The following is a 15,952-nucleotide window of genomic DNA, read 5'->3' as shown; positions in this document are numbered from 1 at the left end:
ACGCACCGCGCCGGACACTTCCCCAGAATGCATCGCGGGACCGTTACCGTTGCGATGCTATGGCGACCAGCCACTTAAACTCTTAAAAAATTTAAAAGCGATAAACATGAATTTTCATTTCCTGTTTTATGCCTTTCATTCGACCTCAAAAAATTGTTTATGAAAAAAGAGTCCGTTAAATAGAAGCAGTGCATGCCGGCACTTAAGAAGGTGGAATGGGGCTTTCTGGAAGATGTAGTTCCAAAGTAGGCTAGGAGTCCATGGCATGCGCAACCGTGCTACCCACAACGCATCGCGCCGGAAATTCCCGCAGCATGCATCGCGGAAGCATTTCCGTTGCCATAGCGACCAAGCACTTAAACTCTTTCAAAATTTTAAAAGAGATAGAAAGAATATGACGTTTGTTTCCTGATTTATATCCTTCATTCTATCTCGAAAATGGTTCAGAGGGGAATAAAAGGCCGTTAAATTCAGGCAGTGCATGCCGGGAATTAATGAGGGATTCTGGGAGCTGTAGTCCCAAAGCAGCCCCTGAGGCCCGTCTCCATGGCAACCGTGCGGCCTGTGCTTGTTGGCGGCGGCGGCCTCCCCTGGGTTGTTCCCGCGAGAGGAGCGATGGCCAATGGGCGTTCGGAAAGAGCCTGAGTGGCCTGGAGCGAGGCCTGGCGCTGTTGCTTCCGCCGCCGAGACTGCCGTGACGGCGATGAAGGAGGATAAAGAAAACGCCCGGCCTAAGGAGAAGCGGGCTGGGCCCCTCACCCCGACAGGCACCGGCTCGGGTCTGGCCGCTGCCATGGCCGGCGTGGACGCCAAGGGGGGCGGCGAGCCCGACAGGCTGGAGAGGCCCAAGGATAAGAAGGAGACGCTCAGCAAGGTGCGCTCCTCCTGCGCCAGGCCTCTGCTTGCGGGTGGTGGGGCTCGGCCTGGACTGGACCACGAAGGGGGGGAGCTGCTGCTGATAATCCCATGAATAATGCCGGTTGGCCCAAACTCCTGGCAGGTAGAAAACTAGCTTGTCAAGGAGTTGGTTATTACTTCCTATTGGTTGTACCAAGGTGCTGATATCACATGCAGCCAGGACTGTACCACTTTGGGGGAGGGGGGTCTGTCGTTGCTACTGGTGGTATTGAGAATCCATGCATAATACTGGTTGGCCAAAATTCCTTGCACCTAGAACACTAGTTCATCAAGAAGTTTGTGTAGGTTGGTGTTGTTACCTGCTGTTGGTTATTAGGTTACTATGTACTGACCTGTACCTGTGTCACTGGAACCTAATAAAGTGTTGAGGCTGGTACAGCCTGGACTGTACCACTTCAGGCAACGGGGGGGGGGTGTCCATCATTGGTACTGATATTATTGATAATTCCATGAATAACAGTTGACCTAAACTCCTTGCATATAGAAAACTAGTTTGTCAAGAAGTTTATGTAGGGTTGTTTGTTTTCTCTTATTGTTTATCATTGTACTTGGGTGCTGATATTGCACATACTGACCTGTACCTGGATCACTGGAATGTAATGAGTGGTAGAAATTAAAAAAAAAAGTCAACTAACTTTTGGGGGGACCAATTGGAACACTTTAAAATTGCATTTCTAACATGAACTTGGGCATGTTATGTGGGTTTATAGAAACAGATTTAGGCTGCAATCCAGTGCACCTTTGGAACTAAGAAAAGGTGCAGAACAGAGTGCCCAAAATGATTATTGGGCTGGGGCACTTCCTTGGGGCTCATCAGTCTAGAAAAGAGGCACCTGAGGGGGGGACATGATTTATACATTCAGAATTATGCAGCGTAAAGTGGATGCTCTTGTCCCTCTCACACTACACCAGAACCAGGGGACATCCTCTCCAATTGAGTGTTGGGAGAGTTAGAACAGACAAAGGAAAATATTTCTTTACCCAGTGTGTAATTAATCTGTGGAATTCCTTGCCACTGGATGTTGTGGTAGCATTTGGCTTATATGCCTTCAAAAGGGGTTTGGGCAGATTTCTAGAAAGAAAAATCCATCACATGTTACAAGCCATGATAAACAACTTCCTGGTTTTAGTAGTAGGCGAACTCTGAATGCCAGATGCAAGGGAAGGCACCAGGATGTAGGTATCTTGTTGTCTTGTGTGCTCCCTGAGGCATCTGGTGGGCCACTGTGAGATATAGGACTAGCAGGGCTCTTCTTATGTTCTTAACAGTTAACCAAATCTCCTTGCAAGTAGAAAATTAGCATGCCAAGAAAAAGAAGTTTGTACAGGATTTGTTGCTTAGCTTCACTTGCTTTTGTTTATGTGTTTACCAGGATGCTGATATTAACACATTCTGACCTGCATCCAGTGGTACTGAAATAGCCACACTGGAACCCAACAGCAAAAATGCAGAAGGGGGGAGGGAATTGTGACAACTTGCAGTGCAACCCTGTGCATATTTATTAATATCTAAGTCATGTTGTAGTCAATGGAATGTAGTCCCATGTAAGTGTGCATGGAATTGCAGCACATTTTTTGTGTACTTAGAATCTTTTTGGTAGATAAATTGCACAGCAGGACCTGCTGTTTTGAAGTATATCATTCTAGAATAATTGGTGAATGAAGGGGAGAGAAGTGGTTGAAACTGAGGGGAAAAAAAGATAGGTTATGTTTCAAAATTATTGCCGTATTTAGAGTTCTGGACTGCCACCTGTTGTGGCTTTGCTAGGTTTTTTTTAAGTTGTAGATTACTGTACTTGAAAACCCAGAAGCTTCTTATTTAGGGAATAGTTTAATATATATATAGTCGTAGTTTTAAATAAATAAATAAATAAATAAATAAATATATTCAACATTTCTGACAGCCAAAATATGTTACATTTTGAAAAAAATAAATCTACAAACTCTAGCTGATTGATTAAAAGTTTGTGGGATCTTACCTTAATGGAAACATGTTACAAATGTAGTAGAGCGTAGAGATTTAAAAAGTCAACAGTCTTCTGTAGGGGACAAATTGGCACTCCTTAAAATCACCTTTCTAAAATGAGCTTGGACTCATTTGGGCTATATGGGTTTATAAAACCCAATTTAGGCTGCAATCCTATGCACCTTGACCTGAGAGTCAGCCCCATTAAACCTAGCTGGACTTACTTCCAAGTAAACACGCATCACATTGTGCTGTTAAACCAGCGATTTTCAACCTTTTTCATATCATGGCACACTGACAAGGCACTAAAATTGTCACGGCACACTATCAGTGTTTTGACAATGGACAAGGCACACCACACTGACAGCAGGGGCTCGCATCCCCCAGTGGCCCTACTAACAAATGATCCTCCAACAAAGTGCTGCGGCATACCAGTGTGTACCACGGCACAGTGGTTGAAAATTGCTGTGTTGAACACACACAAAAAAGCACTCGGGCTTCTGGGAATTTAGTTCTTGTTTTCAAATCCATGGAGAAAAATGTCATTTTGCTGTAAGTATTGCTTTTGTTACAAGATCTTGGTGTTGGGAAAACAGTAAAATATCCATCAGTAAAAGCCACTGATGAGGGAAGATGTTTTGTAAAAAGTGTCACCTTTTCCTTTAAGGTAGTGATTCGCCGCCTGCCTCCCAGCTTGACCAAGGAGCAGCTTGAAGAACATCTTCAGCCATTGCCCGAGCACGACTACTTTGAATTATTTGCAAATGATTCCAGGTTAGACAAACTTCCGGCGTCTGGTTGTATTGCATGTAACAAGGGCATGTCATGAATGTCTTTCAGTTTTACACCCGTCTGTGTTGTGTATATTTACAGTCATCGCTCAGCAACGTTTCCTTATACATTGCCATTTTCTGTCCTTCTGCAGTTTGTACCCTCACATGTTTTCCAGAGCATACATCAACTTTAAAAACCAAGAAGACATTGTTCTATTCAGGGATCGCTTTGATGGTTATGTTTTTGTTGATCACAAAGGCAAGTAAGCCTATCGCTTGGTTCTGTATATCATATGTCTGGTTTAAAAAAAAACACAACATATTGGCATCGTTTATAATAATTAACCTAAAATAACCATGCATTTCTGTGGTTTTAATCAGGGTTTCAAACGACAGTTTAGAGTGCAATTTTGTGTATGAATGGATGACAGTAAGTCTCGTTAATTTAAAAGGGGTTACTGTTCATGTCAGTCTGCTTCAAAGTGCCACCTGTTGGTCTTTCTTGAAAGTTAGTCTTACTAACAGAAAGTTAGTCTCACTAATATCAATTGTGTTTGCTTCTGAATAAAAGGATGTTTACTATGACAGTGTAAGCAGAACAGTCCCTTTCCTGTGCCCTTTCCTGTGCTGAGGCAGCAATGCCCAGGACCCCTCTCTTAAAAGCTCCAGCATCACCATATGGGGACAACTTGCCCTGGCTACCCTCTGGCTTTGCCCTGAGTCAAGCAGAGGGTTTTTGGTGTAGGTCATAGCTCTTTTCTTGTAGGAAAGATTCCAAAGGCCTTCCCATGTGGGCATAGACATCAAGAAATGCAGTGACAGACAGGGAAAAATGAAACGACTTCGCCCTTGTCGCCTGTCATAGGAGATTTTGTTTGCCTCCTCTGACCCAGAACATCAGCTGGTGGCACTGGAGGGTCATGCTGCTTGTGTCCTTTCTTTTCCTTCTTCATGGAGCTTCCATTGTTCTTCAAGAAGTATTTATTCACCCCATTCAAGGAGGTACCTGTAGGTTCACATGTATGCATATGACCAAAGCAGTAGCATTCAGTGCATTATATAACTCATCTGATTTTCCTGTTCATATGGTTTTAGGGCCATTGCACACAGTACACTTCTTGGCTACATGGTCAGGACTGGTGTTCCCATTGCAGACTCGTGCAGTACATGATTATGGTCATCTGTGCTGCAGGTAGCAGTAATTTCTGTGATTGTGATTTTTTTTTTCCCAGAGGCTGCTAAGGAAGGCCTGAATGGGCTACTCATGTAGACAAGAAATGTATTATGTGAACTGGATCCCCTCAAATCAGTTCTTTGGTTTGGGTTTGTGGTTTTGAGACTCACTAAATCAGGCCTAGCCCTTGCTTCAGCTCATAATATATGTGTCAGCTCTCATTTATTTTTCATTTTTTAAATTTTTGTGTGTGAATAGGTCTGGAGTATACTGCCATAGTGGAATTTGCGCCATTCCAAAAATCTGCCAAAAAGAAGAGCAAGAAAAAGGATGCCAAAGCTGGGACCATTGAGGATGGTTAGTAGTGATGTGGTCACTTGATGAAAATGATTTCAGAAAAGGAATTAAGAAGTGGCACTCTGAATACGCATGAATTAGGATTACAGTGGTTTTTTTTTTTTCAAAAGTTGCCTGCACTAATTGCAGAATCCTAGGCACATTTTCTCAGAAATAAGTGTCTGTGTTCAGTATGGGTTACTCCTAGGTAAATGTGCATAGGATTGTAGCCTTAAATACTTACAACTCAGCACTTTAGTAGTGTTTCTCATCCAGTGGTACTTGATGTGGTGTCTGGTGGTACCCATGGAACCCCCAGACCCCCACTGCTTAGCAGCAAGACCAGTAATGCAACATGAAAAGCAGCAGTAGGAGGCTCAGCTTGGTGGGCAGAGAGCCTGAGTGTGCTTTTTGCACACTCAAATGTCCTCCCATCTACCCTAAGCCTCTTACCAGTGTTTGCTGCATTGCATATGGCCTCTCAACCTGGAAGTAATGGTTGGGAGATGAAGTAATGGTGATGGCATCATTGCAAGTTACTTCTGGTGATACTTCCAATAGGTGGAGTGGTAAGGCGGGGGCCAAATGTTGTGAGACGCTGCCTTAGTGGATAATCGGGCTTCAGTAGAGGACTTTGTTACATGCTCAGATGGCCCATAACATGTGAGCTAATAGAGAAAGTAATGTCTAGCATGTCAGCTAGTGCTGCTGTTGCTGCAGCATGCAAATTTTACCATGCAATATGTTTCTTTGGATCATACCATTTTAAGTCTTGTGGTCAGAAAACAGTGCAGAGACAACAGTTTCTTAAAGCTAACTTTACCCTTCTTAGTCACAAATATTGCTATTTTCGGGTACTAGTGCGCGTTTCAGCACAATCCTATCTTGTGCTGGAACAGGCAGGCCAAGAGGCCTGCACTATATCCAGCTCAAGATTGCGGCCAGAATCAGCTCAGCTGGTGGCAAGGAGAAACTCTTCCACTTACCCCTGGGTTAGTTACCACAGCTCCAATGGGTCCCCTCAGACCTGCACCACCTTAGGAGGCGACACAGTCTAAGGAGAACAGAGCGGCCTAGAGCTGCTTGGGGAATGGGATTGGGATGCAGCATATAACTGCTGGGTCCCAGCCCTGCCCCCCCCACCCTGGAACTCCTCCTCTCTGCCCTCCCTAGCCGAGCTCAGCTAACGCACCTTCCCTCTCTGCATCGGCTTGGGAGTGAATGCAGCCTCCGTGGGCCAGCGTGAGTCTCTGCGCAAGCCCAGCCAACAAATATAAGGTGCAAACGTTCTTTACAACCTAACTACTAGTTAGGACTGTACCTGCAGATACTCAATTGTACAATGCACTTTCATAGCATGTCTTTGACCTGATATACTGTAGATGCGCTTGAATTTAGGCCTGCATGTTACACACTTCGGTTTTTATGTGTAACTAGAAAACAATCACTTGCAGAAGTGATCTCTTGAGTTGAACATGTACCTGAATATCAGGTGGCTATTGTCTCAGGTTTTAGAACGTTTTAGTTTAGCAAAACTTAAGGAAGTTTTTAATTTGTATTTTATAAGTAATACTTCTCTGTTCCTCATCAGATCTGGAATATAAGAAGTTCTTGGAAAATTACAGTGCTGATGATGAAAAGTTAACATCCACTCCTGAGACGTTGCTAGAGGAAATAGAGGCAAGAAACAAAGAATTAATAGGTAAGAGAAGCCTCCAACTGAAGTTCACCGGGAAAGAGGTTTCACTGTGTCATTTTGAAACCATTGCTATGCATGTTTCCTTTAAAGGGCCTACAATTTTAAGACAAGTGATTTAAAAATGCACCATTTAAAAAGGAAAGAGCTGGAGCTCTAAGAGCAGCTATAGTTTGGGAGGGGAAGCTCCTCACAGCCTCTGCCTCAAGAGCACCTGAGCCTTGTGCATTTGTACAGGGTGGCATAGGTTCAAAGAGCCCTTGATACATGCCTAAAGGCTTCAGCATTCCCGTATGGGGTTTTTACCTTTACCCATAGACTGCCATGCTGTTGTCAGAAAACTGCTTTTGAAAGTCACCTTGGTTTCAAAAGTGAGCTCACATAAGGCATGAGAGTTGCTCTTGGAGGAAGAACAATCCCAAAATCTCCCTGAGAGCAACAAATTAGTTTGTGTTCTTTTGGTTCTGGGTGACATCTCTCTGTCTGTTTCCAGACAGAGGATTCTGCAATATTTGTAAATGAAGAAAAGTTCTGTCTCTACCGAAGGTCTCATTTAAATTCTCCCTCCATTGCACATTGTGCTCCATTGTGATCTATTAGCAACACTTCTGTCTTGGGTCCTGTAGGCGGTTCTCCTGGGGGCTTTGAATACTTATGATTAAAGACAATATCTCTATGATGATAAACATTCTTTCTTTTTAAACCTTAGCAAAAAAGACAACTCCTTTGTTGAACTTCTTGAAGAACAAGCAGGTAAGAATTTGTTCAGGGTTGTGCAGAGGCTCTTTTCTCTACTTCATTTGTGCTTTTGTATGTGTCTGAGTGGTGTGTAGCATGTCTTCCAAACAGTAATCGGCAGGCACAGTACTGAAGTTTCTGGTCTTATTACGGCTGCCTTTGTGTGATAGGGATTCAGAACAGCTATAAATCTGTTCTAAAATAAGGATCATTGTGTGTCTACTAGTTCAGCTAGTTCTGAGTTTTGTTCAATTTCAGTGTAGTTATTTGGGTAAAAGCAATTATTGTTATGGTGCTCATAGCTTGGCAAATATCTTTGTGGACTTGTAATATTTTTGAATTTCTTTGCATGATCATGGTGTATTGAGTTAACCTGGGGCACATTGTGTTTTCACTCACAGAGAGGAAAGGTTTTCATTCACAGAGAGTCTGGCAGATAAAAGTATTCTCTTTTGTTTTCTGTGTCATGTTTCCCTTACAGAGACTGAGAGAAGAAAAACGAGAGGAAAGGAGGCGACGAGAACTAGAGCGTAAAAGGCAAAGGGAGGAAGAGAGAAGGAAGTGGAAAGAGGAAGAAAGAAGGAAAAGGAAAGAAGCAGAAAAAACAAAGAAAGTGGAGAGGTGTCCAGAGAAAGAAAGGGACAAATCAAAAGATGAACCAAAGATTAAGGTATTGCTTCATTCCTGTCGGAATGGCTTTAAATATGTGTTTTGCTTACACACTTTTATGAAATACTATGGCAAGACAAAGAAAATGTTCCTTGAATGTGGCTCTGGGAAGCTTTTGTGTGCTATTGTTTCTTATGTAAGACTGGAATCCTCTGCACACTTACTGGGAAGTAAGTTCCACTTAAGCATCAAATTTGCTGGCTGATAAAGATGTATGGGATTCTGCCACAGTGAAACTATGTAACTAGGTTTGCTTTTACATGCAGTTTTAACCTAGGGGCTCCTTAATGTAAGCTATCTAGTATATGAACCTCCTAATATATAGGTGCTGAATTGTAACCTGATTGCCATCAATAGTTCAGGTCTTGGTCTGTCACAAAAACAAAACTTTAAGCACACTTGTTCATATCCATCTCTTATTACTCTGTACTGTCCCTTTCCTTGCTTAGACTGTAAGTTCCTCAAGGCAGGGGCCTTTCTTCTGGGTGTGTTGGAGTGGTCTGTTACTCTTTAATACATCATGTTTTTTAATGGCTCTGTAAATAGTATGTCTTTCAGTGACAGGTGGGTGTAACAAAACTAATGTTAATTGCACTAGCCAATCTGGCTTGAATAAAAAATAGAAAACAGAATGACTTGTTTAAAACTAGTTAAAGGTAGGCAATGAGCATTGCAGAATAATGAAACTTGCTAGTTAGGCCAGTAACTTTACCACTTTTGTATTCCATCTCGGTTCCTCCTCATTTCAGGCCAGCTTCCTAGCATAGTTTAGCATTAGAACTAATCTAGTAAGGAAAACTAAATTTGTTCTCTTCCTAGCTACTTAAGAAGCCAGAAAAAGATGAAAGAGACTTTGAAAAAAAGGAAAAGTCCAAGAAACTGGAAAAAGAGAGTCTGAGGGAGGAAAAGGCTGCCAGCACAATCAGCAGTGCGCCAGCCAAGCGCTCCGATGGGGAGATTAAAGAGGAGAAGGCCAAAAAGTTAGTGTTCTCTTTGCAGTACGTATCCTTGTTTCTCAGCCTCTGCTGGCCAATTAGGCTGCGTTGTTCTTGGCAATCTTGATTTGTAGGACTTTTTGCAGTTGCTTTGCATAAGTTGAAGGGCCTTGTTCTGCCCTTAATTGTGGCTTGGAACAGATGTACTTTCAGTGTTTGTGTTTCATTTGAGCTACATCTCATTCTTGTCTGCAGTTGCCATGGTGCTTTGTCGGTATGAGCCCTGGCACGACTCTGCACAGTTGAAACTCTTTCATTTTGTGGGCCTATCCCTGTATTAAGCCTTCAGGTCTCTCATGCAGATTGGAAGATGACTGTGGTAAAGACTACCGGCAAAGAGAGCGAGACTATGACAGAGACCGAGAGTATGAGAGAATTCAGCGAGAGAGAGACAAACTTCGACGCCAAGACGAGGACCGTCGGAGACAGAAGGAACGCTTTGAGAAAGACAGGGTTTTCAGGAGAAAAGAAGACGAGGTGAAAAAGGAGGAAAGAGACTCCTTGCGGGAGAAAGGAAAGAGAGCCGAATTGATGGACTACAATGCAGAGAAACCAGAAAGAGCAGCCAAAGAGGACAAAAAGGATGAGATGGCAAAGCGAGATCGCATTCGAAACAAGGTACACGTTCTGTAATCTGTTTTCACTCCATTTCAGGCTGTGGGTGGGACTCTTTATTTATTTTTAATTAACACACAGAGACATACAAAACATATAACATACATTTAGGAGTGCTAAATACCATTACTCATTAATCATACTATATCTCCTAACCTACTACTCATCTACTTCTGCCTCTCATTAGTTTATCGATTTATTTATATAATATATACTAAATTTTCCCTAATGCCCTGTACTATATTTTCTAAATTTTTACTTTCTATAAACATAAACTTACTTCAATTACTCATTAATATTAAAACAAAATAATCTAATTACCAAAGTATAAACATATAAAACAATTCTTCCATCTACTTCTAACTTCTACTCATTTATATATTTCTTATATCAAATATAATAGATTTTTCCTAATTCCCTATAATATCTTTTCTAAACATTCACTTTTTATCGTCTCAACTAGTTCAGTTACTCATTAATATCAAATAATAATCTAATTTCCAAATTATAATAAAACCAACAATCTATGGAAAGAAAGATGTTCTTTACCATTCTCCAATCTAATTCTCCAATCTGATTACATTTTTTTCTTTAACATAATAACCACCTATAAAGCAATTCATCCACACGCTAACATTTCCAGCTATTTTTTCTGATTCATTCTAATTCATATATATCAATTTTGTATATATTTATTTTTTAAGTAAATTTAAACCAGTTATTAACTAAATAAAATCCTTCAATTTTCTTTAACCCTCAGGTTTCTTTTTCTTTCTTTCTTTCCATTTTTTTCTCCTGTAATATCTTTAATAATTTATCTCCATAACAGAATCCAATAAGCCCACACTTTCTTGTATAAGGTATGTTCATTCTTCCAATTAACTGGGATATGTTTTCTTCTTCTTGTTCCAACAAATTTTGTATTTTGTGCACCCATGATACTCTGTCCATCTTCTCTATTTCAATCTCCATCAGCGTTCCCTCTAGATCCTGTTGATTTTCCACTCTTCTAATTTCTGTATCCACTCTTCTGATGATGATTTCATCCCTCACCATCATCTTTTCTGCTTTCTCCTTCTGTTTATCTTCTGTTTCTTTACATCTTCCAATTGCTCCTTGCACACATCTATCTATTGAGAGAGAGTCTTTAAACTGGCTTGAATCTGTAAGGACCAACTCAACTGCTATCTTCTCATTGTGAGCAATTTTTCCAAATTTTTGAGGATCATTTGAGTCCAAATAAGTGGAACAGGCTCCATATTGCAATTTCCCTGTAATCCACAAGATGTCCACAGCGTATTATTCTCCTTACTTCTACCACATGTTTTTTCAGTCAGGCATTTTTTGAATTTTTCTTACAGATAACAGTGTGATTAATGGAGAAAAACAAAACAAAAGAAACAGTCTCAAGGAGACAAAACTCTTTCAAGTCTAATAAAAATTATGTCCACAAGTCATTCTGGATTTTAGTCCACGTATCAAATTATATTTATAATTCACGACCAATTTATTCCACTACAAAGATAAAGAGCACTTTCAACATCCTTAAAAAGTTTCTCATTAACGCCTTCAGTGTATCCAGGGCTTTTAGCCAAATCAGTCAATCAAGACTGGGAACAATATTAACACATACTTATCTTAAATTTCCAACTTAAACTTTACACTTCATGCTTTTTCTTCCATATGGTATCTTAGCATGGAGCCAGCAGCTTGATTGCAGACACTGCACTTTCCCCAATACTGTCCCTGACGATTAGGTTTCCGAGAAAAAAGCCTCCCCCCCCCCGCCTCTGGGGTTGGGCTTTCAAAGTCTCTGGTACCTGTACCATGGAAAGATCTTATCTCTCCTGATAAAGATCTTCAGATCCTCTTCAGACCTGCAGTTTTTTGAGTCTCAGGAGCCTCTGGAGACATGTCTGTTCATCCACTGTTGGCTCCTCCTACTCAGGCTGTGGGGTGGGACTCTTGCCAGTAAGTTGTCTGCTGTAGTTGCCAAGGTGTGTGTGAAATGTTCTTGAATGCATCCAAATACCTAAATTGTGTTTGAAAGCCGTATATATAGTTGGTTTTTATTATAAATAAGGTCTGTATACTGATGTTATGCTGCAGCTTTCTTCCAAGTGAAGAATGCGCAGGATGGCAGCCAGTGATTGTTTATAGTGATTGTGTGTTTTGAATTTAAAGCACAGTTTCTGTACCTGCTTAGATCTGAGTGACCTGAGGAGTCAAAATGCATGTTGCCTGCCATGTCATTTTTTGTGTGTTGAAAATGTCTATCCCATTCTTTCCCCCCTCATTCAGAAGGCACTCAAGTAGTGTAGGTGTGTGAAGGCTTTGCCTGTCGCTGCTTCTTCTCTCACAGGACAGTTGGTGTTAGATGGGGGGGTATGAGTTGTGTTGCAAGACAGTGAAATATTGGATACCCCTATACAGGTGTGTTGCCAGTGGCTGCTTCTTGCAGTTGGCATCTACAGACACGCAGCTCCAGAAATTGTGTGCCTTTTCATTAGTTGCATGTGTAATCTTCTCCTCTCTCCAAAGAGTTCAGGCTGGTGTGTTTAAGTCCATTTTCCCCCTTGCAACGTTCCTTGTGAGGTAGGTTGGGCTGAGATTGTGAGTGACTGACCCATGGTCCCCCAGTCAGCTTCATGACTGGATGAGTGTTTTTTTTTTTTGTTTTTTGTTTTAAACCCATGCCCTCGATCCTATTCTGGCACTCAAATGCTACACCAGACTAATGTTGGAAGCAGAGTGCTACAACCAGACTGTGTTCTTGTGGTTTCAGGATCGCCCAGCCATGCAGCTCTACCAGCCAGGGGCTCGGAGTCGAAGTCGGTTATCCGCCTATGACGAAAGTTCGACCAAGTCACCCGACCAAGGAGTGGATAAGAAGCAGGAGTGTGAGACCAGCAACACAAAAGAGGAGGAGTAATGAGAGCCTTGTGTGTCCGACTGACCTAGCAGCCAAAGAGCATGAACTGTGCAGTCCGAAAGTGCCTTGGGGTAGAAGGAAAAGTGGGGGGACAGGACAGTACTTTTGGATGTGTCTGGTTTCGGAGCCTCAGTGCAGAGTCAAGACTCAGATTCTGTTTTCTCAGTAGATTTTCAGTTGTGGGGGGTGTTTTGTGGCAACAAGCTGCAAACACTGGGAAATTCCCAGTTCTGAAAAGCAAAAAAACCCTTTTCATCCTGAAAACAAGTGTAGTTGCTAACAGTATCTCAGAACCAGGGCTGTCTTTGAAATAATAGCCATGAATCAGTATTTGCACTTAAAAACCCAGCCATCTTGGAACCTCGGGGCTGCTGAAGTGTTAACGTCGCTGTCAGAATGCTATGTGGAATCTGGCCCTGTGGCCTGCATAACTAACTGGAGGAGAGGAGAGGGAGGGAAATGAAAGCCCAGTGTAGTTGTGACCTAGAGAAGCATTTCAACTAGGTGGTTGCAAAATAGCTTTTGAGAATGGAGCAGAGGGAGGAGCTAAGCTTCTTTCTTTCACTTTTGGTTTTTATGGCCTGAATGGAATAGCTGAGCTTAGGTTATGGAAAGGGAAATACATAGATATATATTTTAACATCCCATTAATCACCAGATACTAGTACAATTTTGTTTTAGAGGTACTCCTTAAATATTCCAGCTCTTTCCCTTGCATTTTTTCTCCAGTGCACTGTAGAGAAAATGTATCTTTTCAGTTGTATTCCATTTCCCCTGGGGCATTAGAGTGTCAGGCAACGAAGAAACAATTTTTACTAAATGGTGGCTGCTCCTTATGTGAATACAACACAGCTATTTTGTACCTAATAAAACTCTGTGATATGCCCTTTACAACTGCTTATGGTGTGGTTTTTTTAGTGCAATTGCCCAATTTCCTAAGGATCTGGTCTTCTCCTTTTGATGTTGAGCATGTTTGGTTTTTTCACATTTTTATATCGCCCTTCCTCCAAGTTGCTCAGGGTGGTGTACGTGGTTCCTTCTCTCCTTTTTGTTCTCACAACAACCCTATGAGGGGTGTGTGAGGCTGAGAGAGAGTGACTGGCCCAAGGTCACCCAGGAAGCTTCATGGCTGAGTGGGGATTTGAACCCGGATCTTTGTGGTCTATGCCACATCATCCTGGATACATCTGCTTCTTTGGCCAACCATCTGAGTGCACAAACCCATACTTTACCGGTTGAAACAGAGTGCGATGGAAATAAGCTTTATTTCCCTGCCTTGCTCAAAATCAGTGCAAGGACGTATGCTCAAGGCTACTTTTTCAGGATCACCTCTTTCAGCTCTAAAATATATTTCCATTAGAAGAGCCCCGCTGGATCAGGCCAAAGGCCCATCTCGTCCAGCTTCCTGTATTTCACAGTGGCCCACCAAATGCTTCAGGGAACACACTAGACAACAGACACAACCTGCGTCCTGGTGCCCTCCCCTGCATCTGGCAGTCAGAGGCAGCCTACCTCTACCTTGCACATACCTACAATGACTTGTAACCCGTAATGAACTTTTCCTCCAGAAATTTGTCCAGTTCCCTCTTAAAGGCATCTAGGCAACATGCTATCACTGCTTCCTGTGGCAAGGAGTTCCACAGACTAATTGCACGCTGGGTAAAGAAATATTATCTTCTGTCTGTCCTAACTCTCGCAACACTCAAATTTAGTGGGTGTCCCCTGGTTCTGGTGTTATGTGAGAGGGAAAAGAGTGTCTCTATCCACTCTGTCCATCCCTTGCGTAATTTTATGTTTCAATCATTTCCCCCCTCAGGTGCCTCTTTTCTAGACTGAAAAGCCCCAAATGCTGTAGCCTTTCCTCATAAGGAAGGTGCCCCAGCCCAGTAATCATTTTGGTTGCTCTTTTCCATTTCCACTATATCCTTATTGAGATGTAGTGACCAGAACTGGATGCAATACTCCAGGTGTGGCCTTGCCATCAATTTGTACAACAGCATTACAATATTAGTCGTCTTATCCTCAGTGCCTTTTCTAATGATCCCAAGCATGGAATTAGCCTTCTTCATTGCTGCCATACATTGGGTCAACACTTTTATTTAACTGTCCACCCCCCCCCCCCAAGATATCTCCTGTCACAGCTCAGTGACACTTTGTAGCTCTTTGCTGGTGACCCTTAGAATCTATTATTGTTAAATGAATTTTTAGCCTGCCTTTCTACCACTCAGTGGAGCACCCAAGGCAGCTTATAACAGAAAAGAACACACAATGTAAGTAAAAGATTAAAACTATTGGACCCCAATGGATCACCAATTAAAATCATATTCATTTAAAAAAAAAAGGACCAGCCCGACATGCCAACCATTAAAAGCCTCTTTTGAATAAAAAAGTCTTTAGGCTAAATCAAGATAACCTTAGGCTAGAATTGACCTTGTCCTGTGCATAATTAGTAAAAACACAAGAAGATCCCTGTTGGATCAGGCCAAAGAGTCATCTAGTCCAGCACCCTACAGTTCAGAAGGGCCACAAGCAGGAAAGCATGCTTTTGTTTCACCATTGCAACTGGTATTCAAGAGGCAAACCCTCTCCTGAATTTGAGAGGTAGCATATAGCTATCTATCATGATTAGCAACCACTGATAGAACTTCCACCTGAACTTAATGTGGTAGCCATTTCCACACTTTGTGGCTAAGGTGCTCAATGATGTACTGTGATACATATTTTTTTAATTCCATTATTTTCATGTTGGTTTCAAATTATTGCAAGAGTGTAGGATAATTATTTGTGCGTGTGTGTGTGTATAAGAGATCAATTTTTATTAGTCAATTTGCATTTTGTATATTATGAAATATGTTTTATATATTAGACCAATTTTATTACTTTAATTCATATATATGTACTTATGTGTATGTGTGTGTATATATAATATGTGTCTGTATACACACACATATACTAGTGACTAATAAAAATGGTCTCTAAATGAAATATAGTGAGTTTCAAAGTAGGAATAAGAAAATACTCTTAGCAAAGAGTAAATACACTATTTTTCTGTTGCATCTTAGTGGGAGGGGCAGCGGGGGTGGCAGGAGGAGGTCCCCCTACACTTCCCAATGTACCACTCGACTAAGCGACTAAGCGAC

General features: G+C 41.8%; 1 protein-coding gene across 3 annotated transcripts; it reads left to right on the top strand.

Moving 5' to 3' along the window:
- The first annotated feature begins 608 nt into the window (after positions 1-608).
- Positions 609-13,694, top strand: UPF3B (UPF3B regulator of nonsense mediated mRNA decay). Of its 3 annotated transcripts, none has more exons than XM_066639998.1 (10): positions 609-874; positions 3,552-3,658; positions 3,810-3,916; positions 5,090-5,188; positions 6,759-6,869; positions 7,573-7,616; positions 8,083-8,271; positions 9,099-9,268; positions 9,568-9,883; positions 12,666-13,694. In XM_066639998.1, exons 1-10 carry the CDS (start codon positions 623-625, stop codon positions 12,810-12,812), a joined length of 1,542 nt encoding a protein of 513 aa, XP_066496095.1. In that variant the 5' UTR covers positions 609-622; the 3' UTR covers positions 12,813-13,694. The 3 variants fall into 3 exon arrangements, with proteins under 3 accessions (XP_066496095.1, XP_066496094.1, XP_066496096.1); XM_066639997.1 differs by having other exon boundaries at positions 610-874; positions 9,090-9,268; XM_066639999.1 differs by having other exon boundaries at positions 612-874; positions 9,090-9,250.
- The last annotated feature ends 2,258 nt before the right edge of the window (positions 13,695-15,952 follow it).

Source organism: Tiliqua scincoides, chromosome 12 (genome assembly GCF_035046505.1).
Source record: "Tiliqua scincoides isolate rTilSci1 chromosome 12, rTilSci1.hap2, whole genome shotgun sequence".
NCBI classification, from domain to species: domain Eukaryota; kingdom Metazoa; phylum Chordata; class Lepidosauria; order Squamata; family Scincidae; genus Tiliqua; species Tiliqua scincoides.
This window is presented reverse-complemented; position numbering and strand designations above follow the sequence as displayed.